General features: G+C 35.6%; 1 protein-coding gene and 1 long non-coding RNA gene across 5 annotated transcripts in view; one reads left to right on the top strand and one right to left on the bottom strand.

Moving 5' to 3' along the window:
* The window catches only part of LARS2 (leucyl-tRNA synthetase 2, mitochondrial), a 185,223-nt gene that overhangs the window by 18,654 nt on the left and 139,946 nt on the right, over positions 1-26,623 (top strand). For all 4 annotated transcript variants that reach the window (XM_087945568.1, XM_026678478.2, XM_087945571.1 and 1 more), the window contains one exon: positions 869-997. In XM_087945568.1, coding sequence (XP_087801694.1) covers positions 869-997 — 129 coding nt within the window. The remainder of the gene's footprint in view (positions 1-868; positions 998-26,623) is intronic.
* LOC148128886 (uncharacterized) lies at positions 23,772-25,535 on the bottom strand. Its single transcript, XR_015746002.1, has 2 exons — positions 25,478-25,535; positions 23,772-24,197 (listed from the first exon to the last, which is right to left on the bottom strand). It is a non-coding gene; the product is annotated as an uncharacterized LOC148128886 (long non-coding RNA).

Raw genomic sequence — 26,623 nt, 5'->3', positions numbered from 1 at the left:
TTTAAACATAAAGGTAAATGAAGCTGTAACAGTGTTTGAAGATAATGCTGCTTGCATTAAAATGGCAACAGGTGACAGAGTAAAAAAAGAAGCAAGTATGTAGATATTAAATATTGTAATGCAAGAAAAGCCATCAAATATAAATTAATTAGCTTGCTTCACTGTTCTTCAGAGAACAATCTGGCAGATATAATGACCAAGCCATTGGGTGGAGTGCACTATGGGAAGAATATTAAGTTATTTGGTTTTGTGTTTATTCCACTCATAAAGGGAACAGTGTCAGTGTATAAGGATTCATGAACTGGAATAGGCATGGCAACAAGTAAGCCAATGGGGACTGTTTGGTGACTGAGACACAGGAGTTGTTGTGTGAGCCATGCGAGACGGCTTGGAGACTAGGCGTCGCTTAGCTTAACTGTTCTGTGTATAAAAGAGTTCATTTTGTCTTTGCTTGAGAGTTCTAATGCTTCTTGTACTTGCTACTTCTCTCTAGCATGTTGCAAGAGCTGCATGGATATTGTATACATGCATCATTTTTATTATTGTATATAAAGAAATTTCTTCTATATAATGAATCCTGCAGAATTATTCGTTTTTGTGCTAGCTGGATCACTACAAACTCATTATTTCCAAAATCTTAATAAGTAAAATTTGACCTCTTGAGAAAGATGAGAATTCATATTATTCTCAAAAAATGTTTATCATGGGAAGGAAAAGCTGTATGTAACATTTTGTGATCCACATTACAATTAATCTGTAGTTATTAAAATGTATCTTAGCTTTCCTTTTTAAATAAGCAGGGTTAAAAAAAGAAAAAAATACTATATAACTTCTGCTCAAAGTGAGTTTTTTTTAAATTTTTTTTTAGAAATCAAAGCCAAAGTATTACATCCTGTCTATGTTCCCATATCCTTCTGGAAAACTTCACATGGGCCATGTTCGAGTATACACCATAAGTGACACAGTAGCATGGTTTCAAAAAATGAGAGGATATCAGGTACGTATTTTAGAATTTCCTTCCTTCCTTCCTTCCTTCCTTCCTTCCTTCCTTCCTTCCTTCCTTCCTTCCTTCCTTCCTTCCTTCCTTCCTTCCTTCCATTCATCCATCCATCCATCCATCCATCCATCATCTGAGAATGGTTTTCATATTGATATTTAGATAAAGTTAAGAGTTTAGAGAAATTAATTCTGATTAGTTTAGGGAAATTCTTCTTTATGTAATAGCTATTGTATTAATGATGATAAACTTAAAGCATATCAATGTTAGTTGTAAATCTGGAGAGTTGATCCCAATGCATTAGTGGTACACTAAGTCATCCTCCCAACTAAGAGGGATATGGAGACACTAAAGCAGGCTGCCAGGCTGCGGCTCGCTACCAGACCTTGAGCTGTTCAGAACAAGGGCTGCGGAAGTGGCAGCCGATGCATGCACACACATCCCAACTTGTGTGAGTAGTGGATGAGCGCATGCATGCTCTATTTGTATGAGCAGTGAGCATATGCACTTGCCCATCTTTTGTACAGTCAGGAAATACATCCTTATTTTCAAGTTGAATCTCCCCCAATGAGCTTCCATCCATAGCTTCTTGTCAGGTGCTATGAAGAATAAATCGACGCCCTTTTCCCTATGGCAGTCCTTAAGTATTCTATGCTATTATGTCTGTTCTGAAGCTTCTCCTCATTAGCTAAACATACAGTACTTAGTTCCCTTAGCTGTTCAACGTATGATTTAACTCCCAGACCCCTTGACAAAAAAAATTCTCTTATATGATAATTGGGTTGAAAGTTTGTTACTGGACAAGTTTTTAAGAGAAGCCTGTCTATACTATACAGATTCCTTTCCCCACTTTCATTATTAACAATATACTTTTATTGAGATGGATTTTGCTGTTTGTGTATTTTACAAAAAAAGCTGCATGTACTATCAGATGCTTTATAAACATAGAATTGTTCATGAATTTTATTTAACATATCAACTATATTTTTGAGCTTTGATTCAAATTCAGTAGTTTTATATAATATATCAAAATAGCAAAGAACAAATGATTCAGAAACTGGAGAACCAATGGGTGTATTCATATGTTATATTCCATATTTGTATTCCTCTCTTCCTTGTTTCATTACAAGAAAATTTATAAGAAATGGCTCTCTTAATTGTGCCAAGATATATATTTTTTATTTGATGCTATCCTTACCAATTCCTTTTTTTTCTCCCCTTTTACTGCTTTTATTCAAACTTAGTTTTGCATTTTCTTTGAATAATGGTAAATCTCTACAACTTCAGAAAAGTGCATTTTTAGGGGACTTCCGGTTTGCAGGGCTTCGGCGGCAGGCAGGAATCCATGATTGTGCGTGGTTTCTGCCTGGGCTTGCCACTGGAGCGCCCCGAGCCAGCTGGCTTCGGGGCTAAGCCACCCTGTAGAGGTAGTGAAGAGGGGGAGATTCCAGCAGGGTCAAGGAAAGCCGCATCTTTCCTCCTCAGCTGGCTAAACTCCCTTTCCCGAAGGCGGTAAGAGCGGCGGTCAGAAATGGCCGCCTCAAAAAGCACTCATCCGGAAAAGAAAGTGCAGGAGGAAGTTAAGAAGTGAAAGTTTTGGCTGACCGGGATAAGAAGCAACAACTAAGGTATCCTGGAATTTAAATTTTAAAAGATACATCGCTCCCAAAGAAGATTCGGAAGCAGCGAATGAAAGTGGAAAGGGAAAGGTTTTTTTTTTCACTCTCTTTCCTTACGTTGACAGTGAACAGAGATGAATGAGAAATCGGAAAAATCCGCTTTGCCATCAATAGGTAATTAAATGGGAAAATTAAATGCCAAGGGGACAATAAAGATTTCTTTTTTTTTTTTTTTTTGAAAACAATTTTATTGATTTTTACAAACAAACAAGACAAACAAACAACTCTCTTATGTACGTACAGTGTGTCGGTTGGTTCATCAGTTTTGTGCATTCATTTCGTAGTCTCAATTACAGTTATATTACATAACAACTCATATTGTCAATCCAAACTTATATATCCTAATATCGCTATTAATAAATCATTTGACTATACTTTTAATCATTCATGCTTTATGAGATAACAATACTTTAAACAGTTTAATCTATAACAAATCATATAATCATACCAAATCTATCCTAAAAACACTTTATAGATATAATGTCAAATAACATAGGCAAAAGAAAAAATAAAGGTATTCCTTGCTATCTAACTTTCTAAATATTCTATTATCGTATTTTGTCATCTAGCCACTGATAAAAAAGATCCCAAATTTCATAAAATTGTTTATCCTCTTGCTCTCTAATTTCAAATGTCAATCTACTCATCTCGGCACATTCCAATATTTTCTTAATAATTTCTTCCTGTGATGGTATTTTCTCATTCTTCCAGTTTTTAGCAAATACAATCCTAGCCGCTGTTAACACATTTACAATCAGATATTTCAAATCTTTACTATATGTATCTGGTAAGATTCCCAATAAAAAGAACTCCGGTTTCAAATCTATACGTTTCTTTGTCATTTTTTCCAACCACATGCGAATTTTAGTCCAATATTTTTTAGCGTCCTCACAAGTCCACTACATATGGTAATATGAGCCAGGTATCTGATGACATTTCCAGCATTTTTCAGATTTGTTCTTGAACATTCTTGCTATTCTTGTCGGGGGAAAGTGCCACCTGTAAAACATCTTATACAAATTTTCCTTATATGCTGTTGACATTGTCATTTTATAATTTTGAGACCACAATTTTTGCCATTTCTCTAAATCAATCCCATATCCAAAATTCTTCCCCCAAGCAATCATAGTTTCTTTAACTTGTTCTTCTAATTTAATTCCCAGTAAATAACCATATAATTTTTTAATCACCTTCTCATCAGTACCCATCAAGATCTTATCTAGATCAGTCTGTTTATCATAGAATCCCTCTGTTTTAGAATCTTCATCATACCTTGAATGCATTTGCGCATATGAAAACCAATTCATCTTTATACCTTGTTCCTCTAAATTTTGTATTGATTTAAGTTCACCCTTTTCATCCAATAGTTCCCCATATCTAACTGTTTGTTCCTTCTTATAAATTATAGGATAGGAAAATGCTTCAATAGTCGATAACCAAACTGGAATTTTCAAATAACATTGTCTTTTTATCTTCTCCCAGTTTAACCACAAAGACTCCCGTATATAATGTCTTCTAAAATAACCCTGTGTTTTAGTTCCCTTATACCATAAAAAAGCATGCCAACCCAACAGCAAGTCATGACCTTCTAATGTCAACAATTTAGTCTTTCTTAATGTTATCCATTCCTTAACCCACATCAAACTTGCAGCTTGATAGTACAATTCCCAATTGGGCAGGCCAAAACCTCCTCTAATTCTAGCATCTTGCAAAAGCTTTAGCTTTATTCTCGCTTTCTTACCTTGCCATATATACTTCAACATAATTTTATTTAAATCATCAAAATAGTCTTTTCCGAGCCTAATTGGTATTGTTTGAAAGAGAAATAGGATTCTGGGTAGAATATTCATCTTAATTGTTGAAATTCTCCCTATTAATGACAGTTGCAAGTTTTCCCATTTCTTCAAGTCTATAGCTATCTGTTGTTTAAGTTTAATATAATTATTCTCTTTTAATGTGCTACATCTTGCTGTCAAATGTATCCCCAGATACTTAACCTTATTCGTAACTTGGATTTTCAACAGGTCTGCCAGTTCTTCTCTTTGTCTCAGTAGCATGTTCTTTGTCAAAATCTTTGTTTTGTCTTTATTTATTTTCAAACCAGCCACCTCACCATATATCTCTATCTTTTCCAATAACTTTGGAGCTGTTTCTAACGGATCTTCCAAAATAAAGACTAAGTCGTCAGCAAAAAGCTTGCAGTTTAAATTCTTCCTTTTTAATTTTCATTCCTTTTATGCTTTTATCATCTCTAATATTTCTATTCAACACTTCCAAAGTCAATACAAATAGCAAAGGAGATAGGGGACATCCTTGTCTTGTGCCTTTTCTTATATTAATAAAATCTGTAAGTTCTCCCTCCATCATTACCTTTGCTGTCTGTTTATTGTATATGGCTTCTATTGCATGGACAAATTTTCTGGCAAAACCCATCTGTTCCAATAGTAATAACATAAATCTCCAGTTCACATTGTCAAATGCCTTTTGAGCATCTAGAAATATCAAAGCCATTTGCTTTTCAGGATGTGCCTCATAATATTCCAAAGTATCCAAGATTACTCTCATATTGTCTTTGATTTGTCTCTTTGGCAGAAATCCATTTTGATCTGGGTGGATGAAATTATTTAAGTATTTTTTAAGTCTTTCTGCTAAAATTGAAGCAAAAATTTTATAGTCTGCATTTAATAGAGAAATAGGTCTATAGTTCTTAATTTGCAGTGGATCAGCCTCTTCTTTTGGAATAAGTGTAATATAAGCCTCTGACCATGTTTTAGGTATCATCTTCTTTGACATAGCTTCATTCATAACTTCAAGCAATGGAATGCTCAATGATTCTTGAAATGTTTTATAGAATTCTGCCGGAAGCCCATCTGGACCCGGTGCTTTCCTATTATTTTGTTTCTTAAGTGCTTCAGTTAATTCCATCATTGTTATGTTGCTTTCTAGCATTTCTTCAATCTCTTTAGGCATCTTCGGTAGGTTAGCATTCTGTAAATACTGTTTAACTTTTTCTTCATCAATATTCTCTTGTTTATATAGTTGCCCATAAACATCTCGAACAATTTCCTTTTTCTCCTTGTTACCATAACAAACTTGGCCTTGATCATCTATTAACTTCAATATTGTTCTTGATTCTTTCTCTTTTCTCAATTTATATGCTAGTCATCTACCTGGTTTGTTTGCATCTTCAAAATAATTCTGTTTAGCATTTCTAATTTTCTGCGCCAATTCTTCTTTCTCTATTAATTCCATTTTATGTTTAGTTATACCCAACTTCAATTTAATTTCCTTTTTCTGTGGCATTTTCTGTAATTCTTTTTCAAGTCTCTTATACTCATCTTCCAAGATCTTAGTGGCTTGCCTTTTCCTAATGTTCTTTCTTCTTATATAATCTATTATCAAACCTCTAACATATGCCTTCATTGTATCCCAAACATTCTGCGATGAAGTATCTTCTTTTTATTTTCCCTAAAGAAAAAACCAATTCTTTCTCCATCCATTGTGTAAAATCTTTTCCTTTAAAATAGTATCGTTTAACGTCCATCTCGATCTTTTTTTTTGTCCCTTCCATTTAATTGTCATTGGGCTATGATCTGCCCAAGTACTTGTTTCAATATTTGTTTCTTGAATATTAGATATTAATTCTGATGAGATCCAAATCATATCCAATCTGGACCATGATAAATGTCTATTTGAATAAAAAGTATATTGTTTAGCTTTAACATTTCTTTCTCTCCAAATATCTTTTAAGATTAATTCATCTGTCATTTTAAAAAAAAGATTTAGGGAGAGTCTTTCTATTTTGCTTTGTTGTTTTTGCTATATAATCCAGTTTATTGTCCAAAATTCCATTAAAGTCTCCCATCATAATTATATTAACATAGTCCAGTCCAGTTATTTTCATGTGTAATTTTTTATAAAATTCTTCTTGTTTATCATTCGGAGCATAAATTGCAATCAAGAGTATTTTTATATTATTGTCCATTATTTCCACCATTAATACTCTTCCGTCTTCATCCGTATAAATCAATTTTGCTGGGATGACCTCTTTGATGTATAGAACCACTCCTCTTTTCTTACATTGAGTCAAAGAAGTAAATATTTTCCCTAATTTTGGTTGTACTAACAATTGTTCATGTTGTTTTTTGATATGTACTTATACTTTATTGTTTGATATGGACAATAAAGATTTCTGAACACTAAATTTTTGTTTTGTTTTGCTGTAAGTGGGAAGGGAGAGGAAAAGAATAAGAGCAGGACTTGGAAGGAGGAGGCTGCCTGGAATTCAAAAGAATCTAAAATTAAATCTTAACAAGACTTCTAAAAGATACATTTTAACTGGAACTTTGTAACTAAATAGTAACCCCAGGAAGAGAAAGTGAAAAAAGAAGAAAGTGTTAAAAGAAACAGCTTGTGTGTATTTGGATTGCTTGGTAACTTTGGGACTTCTGGAAATTATATTTGAATGATTAAAAACACTTGGGTGGTTGTTTAAATTTTTTTTACAATGGCATCACTTGTGGATGAACTGAAAGTGGAATTTAAAAAATATAAAGAAGAGGAACAAGAAGGGAAGGGCTCTCTTGGCTCCATTTTTCAATTCTTAGAAATGGCGATTTGTACCTACGAGAAACTACAAGAAAAGACCGCGCAACAAGAAGATTGGGACAAAGAAGAAGCCATCTTTAATGAACAAGTAACTTTACTTGGGGAAGAAAGGGGAAAGGGGGGAAAGAGAATGGAGAATTTAAGACCTAAAAAAACAACCAAAAAAGGGAAAAATAAGGTGAAAAGTGGATATAATGTTAGAAAGCAACAGAAAAGGGGAACACAGAAGAGGGAAATGGAGGTGGAGAGACAAGGGGGTAAAAAGGGCAGAGAGAAGAAGCAAGGGAGGAAGGAAGGGAAGCTACAAAGGTGTGGAGCAAGATGTAAAGAAACAGACTTATTCAGAGATAATGGGTAAAAATTTAACTGAAAAAGCAATTCTGCAAAGGTACATAAGATTGTATTAGAAATAATGTTAGAAAATTGGAAACAACATATGATTAAAAAGTGGGATAAAATAGTCAGTGTAATTCAGTGAAACTTTTGTGAACAAAATAAATGAAATGAAATAAATGAGAGAATTGAATTAGGGAGGAATGGGAACATTTGAATGACACAATGTTTTAAAATATAAGTGAAGTGGGGGGGAAGTAACTATGGAAAGTTTATAAGTGTTCCCATAGAAGCATGATACCTATTTGAAAAGTAATGTGTAAAATGTTTAAGATTTAAATGAATATTAATATTAATGATAGAATTGAATTGGTATGGATTGTTGTTTTAATTATATTATATATTTATATTTTTTTCTCTTTTTAAAATATAGTGTGTAGCTTTAGAATGTACTAAGCAGAATCCGAATGGAAGTTATGTATTATATTAAGCGTTATAAATTTAAGGAAAAGATATAAAGGCGTCATACTCCTATCAGTGATTACAGGAGAAATTTTGTTTAATGAGAAAAGATAATAGACAGCTGAAACAGGACAGACAAAGAATATAAGTATAATGATCTGAATTGAGATGAAATAAAATAAAATTAAGAAAGTTAAAAGAGGGGAGAAGCTATATAGAAAATGTAGAATGGTAATAAGATATGGAATGGTATATAAAAATGAGCATCAACTTGAATTTGTGTCTGTACGAAGAGATGTAACCTGGGATCAAGCTGATTTCAAAAAAGATGTTTTATGTTTTTGTTTTATGTTTTGTTTGTTTATCTTTTTAAAAATCAATATTTTTTTTAAAGAAAAGTGCATTTTTATAAACACATTTTTATAAACAGACAAAGGAACTGAAGCAAGGATTTTCCTGAATGTAATGTGAAGCCATGGTACATTAGTCACCATGGTAACAGAAAAATATATCTGTTTCTGAGATTAATCTATTAATTATTAATAATTGACAGTGGAATTGAAACTATTTACACTAATTTTATCTCATGCAATACATTTATCTTAATAACCAATTCTCTCTACATTGCATTCCTAGTGAATGTTTCTTTTTAAAGAAATGTTTCCTGAAAGACCATTTTAAATATAGTATTTACAGATAACTAAACATTTGGGCACAGTTAATTAGTCAGCTTTTAAAAGTTGCCATGCCTTCACTCTCCCACACATCAGATTAGGTGAACGAGAATGATATTTTCTGTCTTGTTGCTAGGCTCTATGGAGTTAATAAGCCTTGCATTGCTTATGATAAGATAAAAAGAAATCCAAATTGCACAGTATAGAAGCTTTAATAATATACATTAGTTTTACCATTTAAATTCTACCATTTAAATTTTTCAATCTAAGCAGCTTTAGAATGGGTAAACTTCAACTCTGTCCGGCTCTGGGGGGGGATGACTATAAGTCAGTTTTTTCAGTGTTGTTGTAACTTTAAATGGAGGCTAAACAAATAATTGTAAGTCAAAGACTATCTGTATCTGCTTTAACATTCCAATTAGCATCTAACTAGGTTTCAGCTGCATCTCTGCACCAGGCACAATAGGATAATTTCCTTATTCCCAAAATGTAGGAAAATAATCCAGGCTCACAAGAAATTGTACTTCTGAGTGTTTTTCAAGTTTAACAACTCTAAGTCATATGGACTTCAATTCCCCAGGCAGCATGAGACCTGATCATTTGATTACTTCCAACTCAGTAACATGAAAGAATTACCAACTTTAAAGATACTGAGCATTGTATCTCTGTATGAATTGATTTAATACGATTCCATACTTACCATGCTCGTGTCTCTGCTTGGACAGAACCATCAAGGCACTTCTACTGGATTGCCCCTTGTACCAAGGCTCTGATTTAATATTGCCTCCTTCTCACTAAATGCATGGATTGACGTCAAATGGATATTACCTATTTTCTACTGGTGGATTAATCTATAAAATGTAATATAAACTGCCCCTTCATCACAAGGACACAGCTTTAAAGAGTAAAGTAACCGCCCCCCAAAATATCTCTTCCAGGATGGCTGTTCCTAGTCCATTAGAATGTTCTAGGGTTAGTGCTGTCTTAAATTTAGAGGTAGGTATTTGGTTTAATTATATTAGCGTAAAGCAGCAGAGACTGACTACTGAAAATCATACCTAGGAAGGCCAACAAATCTAATTGCCTTTCTACCTACATAACATAATTTTAAGGCTGAGTATTACTTGTTTATACCCCATCATAAGCACTACATCCCGTGAAAAACCATAACACGGCAATTTCCAATGAATTAGTCAAATAATGTTAAACAACTTTCTCTCCAGCAATCTGGGTATGAAGCAGAATTAAACCATATCTGTTCCTTTGTTTTCTGAATGGATTTTATAGGAAGGAGGCTTAATTTCACACCCACACACATCAGCCACCTCCCACTCGATCTACCTCATTTAGGAAGCATGGAGGAGGTAGTCAGCAACAGCAAAACTAACTCAATATCTTCCAAATGGAATAGGCACAGAGGGGGGGAGGAGGAGAGAAAAGTATTCTTGCAGCTCCAGCAACGTATCATCAGAGATAAGTGGCCGGGAGGGGAAGGGGCAGGCCAGCTAGGGGCACAATTTGTCAGTTCTCCGAACTGGGCAGAATCTTAACACCCGGTTCTATAGAACCGGTGGGAACCAGTAGAATCCCACCCCTGCTTAAAAGTATACCTAACTGTTATTTAACCCCATATAAGAATATCACAGTATATAATTATACTATAAGGTATTGGAGCAGATATAATCAAATGCACATGATTACAGCTGCGGTGGCGCAGTGGTTACAATGCAGACTGCAGGCTACTTCTGCTGATCACCGGCTGCCAGCAGTTTGGCAGTTCGGGTCTCACCGGCTCAAGATTAATTCAGCCTTTCAGCCTTCCAAGGTCGGTAAAATGAGGATCCAGATTATTGGGGGCAATATGCTAACTCTCTGTAAACCACTTAGAGACGGCTATAAAGCACTGTGAAGCTGTGTATAATTCTAAGTGCTATTGCTATTTAAAAAGCAAAGTGAAAAATGATTGTTTCATTTATATATAGTAATTTTGTTTCTATATTACTGCAATAAAAATTAATACAACTTTTTAAAAAGTAGAAGATGCCAAAAGAGAAAGAGAAAAATAGAAAAGAAAGAAAAAATAAGAATATTATAAAGAAAAAGAAAAAAAAGATAATTCCCCCCTAGCATAAACTGTGTTTGTAACTTATCACTTTCTCAATGATATCTTCCCATATCCTATAGCTTATCTATAAATAAATACAAAACCTCCTTTCAGTCCAGACGTCACAAAAATCTGTGGACTTTTCTAAAAGAAAATCTTTTAGATTTTCTATGTCTGTATTCTATAATCTAAAAGAAAGATTATAAAAGATAATAACATGTTAACATTGATCAAATAAACCAAATCCTTCCTTCTGATAATCTTGATCTTTAATCTCTTAAAATAATGTTTTAGAACTTGATTTCTTTTCATTTTTTTTTTATCCCCACAAAAGGGACAGATTGTCAAACTTCTTCAGAGCTTTAGGAAACTTCTTTTGTAAGTCCAATATAAGAAAATTTTCCAAGTCACTCTTCTGATCTTTTACTTGTATATTCTTTTGTTATTTATTTATATTATGGTTCATTGCACAGTGAGCCAGGTGTTTTGGCATTTTTATCTATCTATCTAAGGACCTGGGATAAGCAGATGTGGGTGTTTGATGGTATTACAGCTATTGTCACAGGATGTACTGTAAGCTGTTCTGAGTAAAGCTGTCTTTTCCAATTGACTGATGGTGAATTTGTACCAAGTACCAAGTGGTACTCCAGATGTTTTGGGATTGTATCTAAGGTATATATTACAGTTTATACTATTTTTGCTTGCTTTTGTCACAGTCATTCTATTTCTATTTGCAGATCCTTGCATTTTAACTTTTCCAGTTCTTTCTCTTCTACTGTCTCCAGGTAATACTATGTCCACTATCTAGATTTTTTTTGTCTTTCTTATTGACAGTTTTTAAATCTGTAGTATTATGTGACAGGTGCAGGTCTGTTTGTATTCTAAAGTCCCAGAGCAATTTAGCTTCTTTGTTTTCTATAACTTTTTCTATTTTATGGTCCCACCAGTTCCTGCTTGCAGTCAAATGATATTTCTTGCAGACCTTCCATTGCACTATTATTGCTACTTTGTCATGCCATTGCTTGTAGTCAATATGGGTGATCTTCTTGCAGCAGGTAATCAGGTGGTCTATTGTTTCACCTTTTGCTATTCGTTGCTGTCTTTTCAATTCTGACTTTATATGCATTTGTTCTTAAGACTTAGTCTTGTGCAGCCAGAATTAGCCCCTCTGTCTCTTTCTTCAACTTTCTTGCTCTTAGCCATTTCCAGATACTGTTATTATCTGCTTTCCCTTCTATTTTTTTAATGTACTGGCCATGTAATGCTTTGTCTTGCCATGCCTCCATTCTGATCTTCATTTGATCTTTCCCGTAGACCAGTTTGGTCTCTCCATTTGTATTATTATGTTTTGTTGCACAGTCAGATGTTCAGACTGGGTTTATCTACCTATCCTTTCCAAGTTCTTTCCAAGGACCTGGGGTAATATTATTATTGTTTATTGTTGTTGTTAATCTTCAGTTTGATTCACAGTCTGGGACTGGTAAAAATGTTCAAGTTCTAACCAAGTGCCTAAGAGCTATTAAGGTAGCATCTTGAGTATATAGGCATTTCTGAGAAAGTTTTTTTTGCAAAGAATATTTAGGTCTAATAAGTTCAAAAACTCCATGTATCTAGCCAGCTCTTTGGATATTGCTCCAAGGGCTCCTATTATTATTGGGACAACCATCGAAGCACTACAGTGTAAAGGCCCAATGGAATATATTAAGAGCTGGCTAAGATTCTAGTCTGGTTGAAGTTACTGTATCCCAATTATATTCCTGCAGGTATTTTTGCTGGGTTGAATTTACAGTTCTTTTTTTAACATTAAGGTTTTATTGGTTTATCAAAATATAAAATACAGAGAGAAATTCTAAAACAAGTAATGGAAAACTAGGAAGAAGGGAAAGGAAAAGAAAAGAAATAAGTTGTAAAGAAGGAAAAGGGGAAGAAAAAGGCACCAATTTCTAACTTTTTAGCACAGTAGAAGATAACATTACAACCACAACTTTTTACTTTTACACAACAGTATGTACAAGTCATTTCTATAGCAACAAGGTTATCTAACAAAAATAAAATCAAAGTTTCATTTTTTTCTATTAAAGCCAAAATCCGGAAGCAATTTCAGAATAGAAATAAGGCTAGATATATTCTCTTTTTTAGATAAAAAAATCATTTTGACCATCTCTGCTTCTCTTTGCTTCTGTTAACTCATTAATCTTTATCATAATTTATATTAAGGGAATCCTCTATATTATTTCAGCATTTTTTAACCCTAAAGGGAGAAAACACTTTTTCTAGTTTTGCTATTCTACTAACTTTAAAAATACTCAAGTATTCTATATAAAGGGATGAAAAAAATCTTTCATTTTAAACCCAGAATCCAAAACATTAGAACTTTCATTCAGTTAAATATATCACATGAATATAAATCCAATTAACTCCAATTAGCTTATTGAATTTAAATCTCTTCCTCCAGTTTATCCTCATGGAGTAGATCTTTTCTTCTCTTATTTCCAAATTTAATCAATAGTATTTTACAAACTTGGGAATTATTCTTTATTATGTAAAAAGACAGAAGACATGCATTAATAAACTCATTATATATACAAAACTATCTTAAAGCTGTCTTTCAATACATATATCACACTTATAAAAATCCATTCTAACTAATTAAGTCAAATTTAAGCCACTCCATCCAGCTTATCTTCATAGAATGAAATCTTTTTCTTCTCAGGGATGTCTTATCAAGTCTCTTTTCTTCAAAAAGTTCTCAGCCTTATTTGTATTCATGAAAAAAATGTCCCAAAGTTGTTCTGTTGGACGTGGTAGATTAAACTGGAACAAATCCTCATAGAATAAAGTTTCTTTCCCTAAGATGTCTATTATATCTTTTTTTCCTCAAAGAATTCTTGATCTTGTTAGCATTCACAAAGAAAAAGTTGCAAACTTGACCTCTTGAGAGTTGTGAATTTACTTGGCACTCTTGTTTCAATGGCACTGGGAGGGTTATATTCAAACCATCATCATAATAAAAGCTAATATCAGATATATATTCCAAGGGTACAGTTAGGTATTTGCATTGTCCAGTATTTGTAGAGTTGGCACAGTGGGTTGATAATTTTCTATACCTAATTTTGTTTCTTGTTCTTTTTAAATATCCTCTGTATAATTAATATATTTGGATTCTAATTGATTTATGGTATAAACAATTTTTTGTATGGACTTTTCAAGGATCTCCTTGAAAATGAGAGATTCCAGTTCAGAGTAAAACATCTTTGTAGCTCCCTCTAGTGGTCAAAGAATGTTATTTCTTTATTTTTATCTTTTTCTAGCTAATCAGAGTTCATGAAAATTGGAAATTTTCAACCACCCACAACAAAACAGTACAAGGCTACAGATTATTTTAAAAGTAGTAAATTAAGACCACAACTTTTATCCTTATATTTCAAAAGAAAAAATACTTCACGCTTCCTTATTTTGGCTGCCTTTAGCAACCTTTTTCCTTGTCGTTTAGAATGCTGTTCAGTTTCGAAAAAGGAGTGATAAGCTGTACTAAAGAGAATCTCTTTTAATTAATAGAGATAAGAAATGAAGAGCAAAGCTTATTGTGCATTTGAAGAATAGATTCCAAAACAACTGTTTTATCCAACAATGATGTGGTTTCAGCCCCACCAACCCCAGCTTCAGTTCACCAACTATTTTGGAAGCATGGCTTCTAAAACTGCTTGCAGATGTTGCTGTTATCAGAGGATCTTAAGGGATGATTCTGAGACTTTCCTTAATCCCAAAAAGTCAAATAAACAAAATGAAACCTGTTCCTTTTGTTGTTGAATAAGAAAAATGACTGTCCAGAGATAGGAGTTTTTTTGGGTGTGTCAGCTACTGGCCATGTCTTCACTGGATGCGAATTTACAATTCTTTATCAGAGATCGTTTGTCTACGAATTGCTTTTACCTATTCTTGTCCCAGTGGCAACTGGACCTCTAGTGCAAAATGTGTCTCCAATGTAATATAAAAATAATAATAGTAATAATAGTAACAGTTCCAGAAATAATAATACAGTATTCATTTCACGTATCTAGCAACGTTAACATACTTCAAATCACTGGCAATTTGAAAATTAAAAGTGATTTTTTTTCCATTTCAAACCTAAAATGAACAAAAAACAAGGCTCAAGAGAATTAATTCAGGATTGTCTGAATTTTGATTTTGCAATAATTTCAGTCATAGTCATTAAGCAATAATTTATTTGAATAATGGTTTAAAAATATTTTTATTGTTTCTGTATCACAAATTGTTCTAATCATGTACATATAATCATATATTAGATGGTATCGATCATTTTTAAAAAGTATACTATCTTCCATATTAACATCAATTATATAGTCATCAAAATATTAGTCAGTTTTCTTTTCCATGTAGTCCATATTTTCACATAAATCTACTCATCTAACCTCTGTATCTATCAACTAGCCATTGGTAAAAAAGTTCCCATGTTATAAAATATTACGACTCTTCTTTTTCTTTAATTTTTAGGGTTAACCTATCCATTTCTCTGCATTCCAGTATTATTATTTTTTATTATATTATCATCTGTAGGGGTTTCTTCATTTTTCCAGTATTATGCGTATACAATCCTGGTTGCTGTTAGAATATGTAGCATTAAATATGTATTCCCTTTATTATAATTTTCTGGTAGCATGCCCAGCAGGAATATCTCAGGGTTCAAGTCTATATGTTGTTTTGTCATAGTTTCCAGCCATATGTGAATTTTCTTCCAATATTTTTTTTGCTTTGGGACACGTCCACCACATATGGTAATATGAACCTGGTATTTGGTTACATTTCCAACATTTCACAGATTTATTTTTATACATATTCACTATTCTTGCAGATAAAAGGTGCCATCTATAAAACATTTTAGAGATTTTTATACTGTTGACATTGTAAGCTTATAGTTTCTATTCCATAATTTCTGCCACCTGTCCAATTCTATTGTATAGCCAAAACCCTTAGCCCAAATTATCATAGTTTCCTTTACTTGTTCTTCCTCCAATCTATTAGTTAATAAATAATTATATCCTCTTAATTAATTTTTCATCTGTTCCCATTAAAATCGGATGTAACTCATTTGATTTGTTATAAAACCCATACTCCCTCCTATCTTTTTCATATCTGGATTGTGTCTGTAATTGTGGCCACCATGATAGGTCAATCCCTAGTCTATTTAGTTCTTGTTTTGTTTTTAGTTCTCCCCTTTCATTTAGTATGTCCTTGTATCTTGTAATTTTATCCTAATTTATAACATTAAGATATATCCATGCCTCCATTATAGATAACCAAACTGGCACTTTCAGGTAGTGTTGCTCTTTAATTTTGGTCCATACTTGCAGCAATGCATTCCTAATGTAATGTCTCTGGAAGTAGCTATGTATCTTACCCTTCTCGTACCATAAAAAGGCATGCCATCCCAATTGCAGATCATGATCCTCCAGTATTAATAACCTTGTATTTCTCAAATTAATCCACTCTTTCACCTACATAAGTGCTGATGTTTGGTAGTATAGCTCCCAGTCCGGAAGGCCAAAACCTCCTCTATATCTTGTAATATTTTTAATTTTATTCTTGCTTTTTTACTTTGCCATACAAATGTTAATATCATTTTATTTAGTTCTTCAAAATATTATTTCCCCCCGCTTTATTGGGATTGTCTGAAATAGATACAATAATCTCAGTAGGATATTCATCTTAATTGTAGTTATTCTACCCAATAGGGACAATTGTAGGTTTTTTCCAATTTTCCAAATCTGTTTTAATTTGTTTTTTCAGCTTATCATAACTATCTTCTTTGAGAGATACACATCTTGCTGTTAATTGAAACCCTAAATATTTAACTTTCTTTACAATTTGCATGTTCATCATTCTTGTAAATTCTTCTGTTTATCTGTAAAGTTTTTAACCAATATTTTTGTTTTCTCTTTATTTTCTATCCTACAACAGCCCCATATTCTTCTATCCTTGCAATTAATTTAGGTCCTGTTTCCTGTGGGTCTTCTAGAATAAACACCAAATCATCAGCAAAGGCCTGTAGCTTATACTTTTCCTTCTTAATTCTCATGCCTTTTATTTCACTATCTTGTCTAACATTTCTGGCTAATACCTCTAAGGTTAATATAAAAAACAATGGGGATAAGGGACAACCTTGCCTTGTACCTTTCGTTATGTTAAAATTCTCAGTCATATCACCTTTTATAATTACCTTTGCTGTTTGTTTATGATATAACGTCTTAATCATGTTAATAAACTTCTCTCTGAAGTCCATATACAGTATTTTAGTTGTAAAAACATAAACTGCCAACTCAGATTGTCAAAAGCTTTCTGTGCATCAAGAAAGATCAATTCCATTTGCTTTCCTGAATGTGTCTCACAGTATTCCAGTGTGTTCAGAATTATTCGCATATTTTTTATTTGCCTCTTAGGTAAAAAGCCATTCTGGTCTACATGTATAAAGTCGTTCAAGAATCTTTTCAGTTTTTCTGCAATTATTGAGACATAAATTTTATAATCTACATTTAACAATGGTATTGGTTTATAGTTTTTTATTTGTAATAAATCAGAGTCTTCTTTAGGTATCAATGTTATGATTGCCTCCGTCCATATTTTAGGAATCTTTGCTTCGAACAATGCCTCGTTGTAGATTTCAAGCATAGATGGACCTAAGATCTCTTGTAGTTATTTATAAAATTCTGCCAGCAGGCCATCTGGTCCTGGTGTCTTGTTATTTTTTTGCCTCTTAATTGCTTCCTTTAATTCATTGTTATTCTTTCATTCAACATTGTCTTCACTTCTTCCGGAACTTTAGGTTGATTGGCTTCTTCCATATATTGTTTAATTTTATCTTAAAGTATGTTTTCTTCTTTTATTCCCAATAATTTTTTTGTTTTTATGTTTTAAAAAACATCTCTTGGTAAACAGTGTGGTTCCAGGTTTTTAGATTTCAATACAAACATGATCATAGTTACATATTCATTTTTCGTATTCAATTTCATATCATATTATTACTTATTCCAGTTTCCTTTATTCTCAGATATTCTTATATTCATTACACTTATTTTATCCAATTCCAATTCATATCATAACTTATTTCATTTTTCTTTAAATATTCTCATATCTTGTTTTATATATTATCTAAGATTCTTATTTCTATATTCATTACACAAATTTACTCTTATTTGTCACATTTATACTTTTATCACATACTATTATTCCATTCATTGTTCAATAGGTTTCATCCTAATTCTAATAATCCAAAAGTTGTCCCCGTTAATTGTCAATTTGAGTTTGCCTTATACACTCCCCCAATTTATTCTGTTTAAATCTTTATAAAGATTTATCATAATATAGTCATTTTTTAATTAGCACATTCTACATTAATAACAATAATCTCCTAACTACTAAATATCACATATGCATTTATATATATTTGAGTCAGATTCCGCATTGTATTCTTTTACTTAATTACATTCTAAATCAGTGGTTCCCAAACTTTTTCAGTCCACCGCCCCCTTGGTGCTACAAACTCATTGTCAGTGCCCCCCACCCAGGGGTGGGATTCAAATTTCTGTGGGCGTGGCCTAATTTGAGGGTGTGGCTTGCTGGTCACGTGACTGGGTAGGCGTGGCTTGCTGGTCACATGGCTGGCTGGCTGGCTGGCTGGCTTGCTGTTCACATGACCGGGTAGGTGTGGTTTGGTGGTCATGTGACTGGGTGGGCATGGCCAGGTGACTGGCAAACCAAATACAAGTGGTCCTCAGTTAATGGCCGGTTGTTTAGCAAGTGTTCTAATTTATGACTGGCCTCCTCAGAGATACTTGACCTGTTTTTGGAGTTTTGACAGCCATACACACACACTCCCTTCTAACCCTTCTAACCCTGCTGGAGCAGGTCATTGGACTAGAATTGGCAAAGCATCTCTGATTAGATTCTAGGAGTGAATAAAATCTAATCAGAGATGCTTTGCCGATTCTTGTTGATTTGTTTTATTTGTATCTCTTTATTTTATGTTGCTGAATTGCATTGACATGTGCAGTAATAAATAGCTTCGGTACATACCAGGCCTCAAGGCCTCAAGGCCTCACGTAGGCTGAAAGCGTACCAGGAACAAAAAACATCAATCAACAACACGTCACCATGGGCTAATAACTGGACTGCAAACGCTAATTGGCTACTTTGTACCCTCTAAACTGACCTTATGCACTGTAATTGGATGTAACTATGTGTCCACTAATATTTCTGCTCATGTAACATAATGATTGGATAGAATTCACCGCTTATGACGTATCACTATGTGTTTTTAATAAAAGAGCTTCCCCGAGCTGATGATCGGGGCAGCTTACCCGAGATAGAACCAGCGTTGGTGTCTTTCTTGATGCATTCGACCACCCAGTGGGCAGCCTTCCAAATGCGGAGCAAAGCCGCAGACGTGTGTCCCTTCTTGTGCACAACCCAGAAGCTTTTGTGATTCTTTGCAGCAAAAATTACCAACCTCTGGCTTTGCTCTACTTTTCAAACACGCCGCCACTGCCGTGTTCAAGGTGCCGGCCCCGCAGGTCCACCACATTGAACCCACTGCACTGGAGGGACCTGCCCAAGCAAGTCAAGTAAGTCAATGGGGTGAGCCTGAGATAGGGAAAGAGAGAGAGAGAGAGAAGGAAAAAAAGAAAAAGGGAAAGAAAGAAAAAGGGACAGACAAAGAAAGAGGGGGGGATGGAGAAAAAGAAAGAAGGAGGGAGGGAGGAGAAGGATAATGAGATATCTATTCTAGTCCAATCACCTGCTCCAGCAGGGTTAGAAGGGTGTGTGTGTGTGTGTGTGTGTGTGTGTGTGTTTTCTCACAATTTACCAGTACATTTTGGTTTTGCCTTCTTCAGAATTGGCACTGTAATACATTGGGGAAAAGTAATTTTTAGGGTGGAGATCTGGTCCAATGGATCCTGTTTAAAGCCTCAACAAAATGTGAGAGCTTTCTGATAGTGTTGACTATGTTTTGTCCACAAAACCTTTAATAGAAGCCAAAGACGTTTCAATGTGCTGGCAAAGATGCTGGGAAAGATGTTTCAATGTGGAAAAAGGCCTCAGTCTAAACTAGGCCTCATTTCAATCTGATGCTTCAGGTCTCTCTCTCTCTCTCTCTCTCTCTCTCTCTCTCTCTCTCTCTCTCTCTCTCTCTCTCTCCCTCCCTCCCTCCCTCCCTCCCTCCCTCCCTCTCCCCCTCCCCCTCCCCCCTCTCCCTCTCCCTCCCTCCCTCACAGACTGGCTTTTCTCTACTTTCCCAATGTGCCTGCAGGGCCGGCGCCTCGAACATGGATGGATGGAGAGAGGGAGAGAGAGAGAGAGACAGGTAGGTAGGTAGATAGATTGCAGGCAGGCAGGCAGACCTTTTGGTTGAATGTATGGATAGGTAGGTAGGTAGATAGATTGGTAGATAAGTAGGTAGGTAGTTAGATGATAGATAGATAGATAGATAGATAGATAGATAGATAGATAGATAGATCTATATTGGTAAATAGTTAGGTAGGTAGGCAGGCAGGTAGGTAGGTAGGCAGGAAGGCAGGCAGGCAGGCAGGCAGACCTTTTGGATGGATGGACAGACAGACAGACAGAATTGGACAGCGGCAGCACTTTGGGAAAGTAGAGCAAAGCCAGAGTGGGAATTGAATTCCACACAAGTTGCCAAGGTTGAGTAACACAGGCTGAATATATCAACCCAGCCATTTTCTTTAGAGTTTAGCATGCTGTTTGATTCCGGCTTAGTCAATAAACCATGGCTAAGATCTTCTTGCTCCTTAATGCAGTTGCCCCTCTGCCCCTTCTCCAGCCCCCTGCCAGTTCTTTCTTTGGCATCCAATTTTGCAATGCTCTGCCCAGGAGGCGGAAGGCGTGCAGAAGCAGCCCAGACCGGTGGTGGCGGTGGGAACGATCACTTGGAAAGCAAGCAAGTGCAGGGCTCGGTCGGAAGAACTAGGCTGCAGAGGGAGGCTAGGTTCTAGGTCCAGGCCAGCCACGTAGAGCCGAACCAAATTGAGCCATGTGCCTTGGAGAGCTGCAGCTGCACCCACCTGCATCCTGCGCGCAAGCCCGGCTGGCTGGAGAGGCGGAGGCCAGGCAGGCGCTGCACGCTTCCTTGTTCTCCAGGGAAGGGGGCCCTAACGCTGGACCACCCACCCCTTTCACTGCATGCCTTGGGAGGGTTTTGCTTTCGGGCCTTCTAGTGCACCTCCACCGCTTCCACCGGAGAGGGCAGCCTTCAGGCTAAGGAGCCCCCTTTCCGCCACCTCCCACCTCCCCCCCGGGCTTGGCAAGGCTCGCCCCGTGCGGGCTCCGCATTCAAGGAGCCGTCTACGGAGCGATGAAACAGTCAATGGGCTGCGTGGCCGGCATTCAGTGAGCCTGCAGGGCCAACGCCTTGAACACTTCCCTGCCACCTCTTAGCACCCCCTGCCGCCCCCCTTGCCTCTTAGCACCCCCCTAAGGCATCCCACCCCCTCCAGGGGGCCCACTTGGGGAACCACTATTTTAGAAACTGATAATGGTCTTTCCATTACAATTCTCATAGCTCATTTTAACTTTATTCATCGCTTTATTCTCATAGCTCATTTTAACTTTATTCATCACTTTATTAAATATTAATTAATATACTTAATAATAAATTCCCATTTCCATATCTATTTCAATTAAATCTATATCTGGTTTAATAATAATCCTTATGAAAAAAAATCAGTTCCATTCTTTTCTATTTTTAAATCTATGTTCTTATGTATCACCAGACGTTACCTTGCAGAATCCCCTTTCCTGTCCTTCTTCTACCCATTATCTCTCACCCTCTCACCCTAATTTCTTTTAATTTTTGTATGCTTTCTGCTTCCCATCATTTTCTGGTCCTTTCTCTTAATTCCCTTTTTTCCCTTTATTATTTTCCTCAATTTCTTATTCCAATTATTTATTTTATCCCACTCCCTCTCTTGATTTTTCCTCTGTAATCTCCTCTTCTGCTGTTTCCTTTCCTTTTGTTTAATTTTCCAAACAATTCCCCCTTTAATTAATACATCAAACCTCAAGTTTTTAGCTTTAATTCTTTTCCCCCCTGTTTTAATGTTCGTTGTTCCACTTGTTCTTTAAGGCTGGTTTCCTCTTTATTTAATTCCTCCCCCTCTGGTTCTCTGTTGTTCTTCAATCTGCATCGACATTTCTAATTTTTGTGGTTTAATACTGCACATTTCCAAGCTTTCTTTCATCATTTCCTTCATATTTTGTAGTTCCAATTTTATTTCCACACATATTTCTCCCATTTTGTACACTTTTTCTTCTTCTCCCCCCCTCTTTCTTTAATATTTATGTCCAGTCCAATTGTTCAGTAGTTTATCACAACCAGCATCTTTTATATTTAATTTCAACAGTCAGTATCCATAAATTTTTGTTTCCAGGTTCCTCTTGTTAATTTCTTTTCCAACTTTTTCCCAAAGTCTCCATATAATCCCAGGGCAATTTCTTCACATATCTTTTTTTCCTTGTAATATTCTAGTATTTAACTTTTCAGGGTTTTTATTTTATTGTAATGGAATTCCTTTTATTTCCTTTCAAATTCCAATTTTAAAAAGACCAAGCACTTTTCAAAGAGTCACTGAAATTTTTCCTTTACCATTAGGTGGCGCTCTCAGTTCTGTTTCCACGTTCCACCCTTTCTTTTCACTTTTTTCTTTTTTAAAAAAACTTTTCCTTTAATGGGGATGTTATTCCCCTGATAATCTCTCACGCGGCAATGGCTATGAGTAAGCTTCCGCTCGGCTCCGTGTGGCACAATCTCTTTAGGTTCTACCAGGACACAATTGTTGCTGACCCCGTATCTACTTCCATCTGGCAGGTGATCCCGCAATGCAGATGGTAATATAGATTTTGGCAGGCCTCGCTTCCCCCCAGCATTGTGAATTGGGGTCTGTCCTGTTGGGGTGGCAGGCAGCGCAGCACAGCAAATTTGTACTTAAATGACCCTTCTTCACACACTGTTCTGCAAATAGTGTTTTTATGGCGACACATAGCCCTTGAGTGATTTCCGCCACAACCTATACATGAGGAGGACAGCTTCTGATCCTCTGTTAATCCTTGTTGGCTGCTCTTAACCAATGGACACAATCATAATTGTCTTCCTCATCTTCTGTGTCCCCTTGTAATTCCGCCTCTCCCAGATGGATAGTTGCCCCCCTTCTAGCCACCTGGGGGCTGGATGACTTCTGTATCTCTTCCATCAATCTATTCGATGATTCGGTGGCTTGCGCCTCTAATGCTGTCTGTAGTGTTAATGTCAGTTTAGCCAGTAGTCATCTCTGTAACCTGACATCTAGAACCCCACAGACCAATCTGTCTCGAAAGGCTTCGTCTAGGTTGCTAAATTCCCAGTAAGTAGCTGCCTTCTGGAGGGCCGCCACATAACAACTCATAGACTCACTCCTATCATGGTTCCTATGATAAAAAGCATGTCTTCTAGTGATACAAGATGGTCGGGGAACATAATGTTCCCGCAATTTGCTTAAAATGTGTCCCAAGGAACTGTCTGAAGGGCTCAATGAGAGCCCTTGGCATCTCAAACATTTCTTTCCCACAAATGCTGAAGAAAAGCACTCATTTGCAGTTATCGGTGATATTTGTATAGTCGTCAGCTTCCAATATGCAGTCAAAAAAGATTAAGTAAGAATCCCATGTCTGTGTTTCAGGGTCAAATGGCACAAACTGTGGTGGGTTTGCCATCCGCTTTCCAAAACAACACAGTTGCTACTCACATGTGCCCCTTGTTGAGGTAATTCCCAGTTAGGAGAATGAGTGCATACAGGGAGACGTATTTGAGAGTAGTGTTTGAATAATACACACGCAGCACACAGATACACTGTACAGTAAATGTAGGTTTTTACTTCCAGAAAGGTTTAAGCAAAGTTCAAAACAAGCAGTCCAAAGTCATTCACAGGTAAATCAGTCAGTTTTCAATCCAGGGATAATCCAGTAACAAAGTCCAGTGTCAAAAACAGTTCAGTATCAGACTTACATCAAATCCAAGAATAACAGTCAATTAGGAGGAATGGCAAAACTCTCCAACAGAAGGAAACAGACTCACTGAGACTTCACTCTCTTCTGAGACTAAGACTAAGACTAAGCAATTCAGGTTTCTGGCTCCATCTTATGGCCGTTTGAGAAACCACACCCAATTAGAATTTTTGCATTCCCTTAAAGAGACAGTTTTAAAATGTCTATCCTGGTTTATATATTTCCAACCCAAATAGCTGTTAGGTGATTTACATTCGTAACATTCTCCCCTTTTGGGTAGGACAATATATACAACCTTACATTCTAAGTCCATAATCCTCACAGAATGCTTTATGCTTTATAGAGCCTTGGGCCTTTGTAAAATGATCTGCTATATTGTTTTCTGATATACAATATTCTAGCTTAATCATCTTTGCACACATTGTATCACATTTAAATATCTTAAATCTGTGTGTTTCGTTCTTGTTTTAACAGCAATATTTGAAGCCATCTGTATTGCTGATTGGTTGTCTTCGTAAACTGCAATAGAATCTGTTACATTAATTCCCATATCAATCAATAATTGTTTATACAAAACTAAATCTGTATATAGTAAAGACAAACATGAGAATTCAGCCTCCATTGTTAGATGTTTCTGTCTAATAGATCTCCATCCAATCAATGCCTTTCCCAATAATACTACAGTACCCGATGTAGATTTTCATGAATTTATGTCTGTAGCAAAACTTGCATCAGCATATGCAGTTAAGCTCAGTTCATCTTTAGGCTCCAAATACAATGCATAATGCATTGTTTGTTTCAGATATCGTAACACACATTTAGCAGCTTGCCAGTGCCTTTCAGTCGGCTCAGCGTTAAATCTCACTAATTGATTAACACTGTATGCTATATCTGGCCTTGACCAATTACTGAGGTAAGATAAACTACCAATCAAGAACTGATAAATATTCTTATCAAAAATAGGATTTTGAACATCACTATGGCTAAACTCCTGGCTCATTGGTGTTTTAGCTGGTTTACAAAGTTCCATTTTAAAACTTTTTAGTAATTGGTTAATTTTATCTGCCTGTGAGATTTTGTATCCTCCCCTAGTTTTATCTATCTTTAAACCAAGATATTGTTTGATTTCTCCTAACTATTTATCTTAAATTTCTTTTCTAACAGTGAGATTATTTTAGTAGCTTCTTGTTCAGTTTTGGTGATTAATGCAGTAAACAATAGCAATAATGACATGACATGACACCATTATTTTCTCTTTTAAACAAACATGGATCAGCCATGCCAGCTACAAAGCCTTAGTTAATTCTTTAACTATACATTGGTTCCACTCATATCCTGATTGCTTCAAACCATAGACTCTTTTTCAATCTCCAATAATCAGTTGTATTATCATTTTTGAGACCTAAAGGTTTCTTTAAATAAATAGTGTGTTGCAACGGTGCATGCAGATATGCCGTTTCTACATCCAAATGATTTATAATGTATTTCTCTTTAGCTGCCCCACTAATGCTGCCCTTAATTTAGTAGCCTTCAGACAAGGTGCAAACACTTCATCATAGTCATTTGCTGTTTGATTGAACCCTTGTGCTACTAACCTGGCTTTATGGGTGACAGTCCCATCAACACAAGTCTTCAGTTTATATATTCATTTATATCTTATGGCATGTTTACCTGGTGGTAACTTAACGTTTTCATATACCTCCAACTTTTTAAATGATTCTAGTTCCTTATCCATTGCTTCCTGCCAAGCAGCCTAATCCTCAGCAGGATACAGTTTTAGTTCATTATAATTACTTGAAACTGTATTCACTTGGCATACAACACTAGCCTGATATCTATCAGGTGGTCGTGTTACATGGGTTGAACGTCTTGGTAATCCAGTAAGGTGGACTTCCCTGTGCCACCTGCTCCTGTTCTTCTATCTCCTCCTGTGCCTGTTCTCCTACTTCCTCCTGTTCTTCCTCTTTAATGGCTATTCGTGGTTTACTGATTTTATCTTTAGGGACTATTTGGGTGTCAATAATGATACCATTGCTGGATTCCTATTCCAGTTTATCCCATCCAACGTGCTCAAGAAATTTTGCTTTAGCACTATAATAAACATGAGTTGTGCCTTGATCCCAAAATCTAAACGATCTATGGTTAGCCTCATAACCTACAAAAAATAACTTCTTAGCTTGCCCTTTCAGTTTTACTTGTGAGGGAATATGCACCCATGCTGGAGCTCCAAATGTGTGTAGGTAACTTAAATTTGGTTTTCTGCCATGCCAATGAGTGAATGGCAATTCTCCAGTTGTTGTATTAACTACATTGTTTAATACATGATTACTACACATTATGGCTTCACCCCACAGTGTTTCAGGCAAACCTGAATCAGATAACATAGTATGAACCATGGCTTGTAATGTTTGCCCTCTTCGTTCTACAAACGAGTTATGTTGTGGTCTGTAAGATGCAGAACGTTTATGCGCAACACCAGCCAATTTCAACATTGTTCGGAATCTTTTGTTAACAAACTCAGTCCCATTATCAGTAACTAAAGTAATTACTTTACTTTTCATTTTTCTCTCAGCAAACATTAGCCAGTTAAAGAAAACGTTGGAATGTTTATGTTTTGTTTTTCATAAGATAGCAGAAACCATATCGTGAGTAATGGTCCATAATACTCAAAATATAACAGGCACCTCCTAAACTT

This window comes from Notechis scutatus, chromosome Z, assembly GCF_049901735.1.
Source record: "Notechis scutatus isolate UNSWTSFEM ecotype Mainland chromosome Z, rNotScu1.2, whole genome shotgun sequence".
In the NCBI taxonomy this organism is placed as follows: domain Eukaryota; kingdom Metazoa; phylum Chordata; class Lepidosauria; order Squamata; family Elapidae; genus Notechis; species Notechis scutatus.
This window is presented reverse-complemented; position numbering and strand designations above follow the sequence as displayed.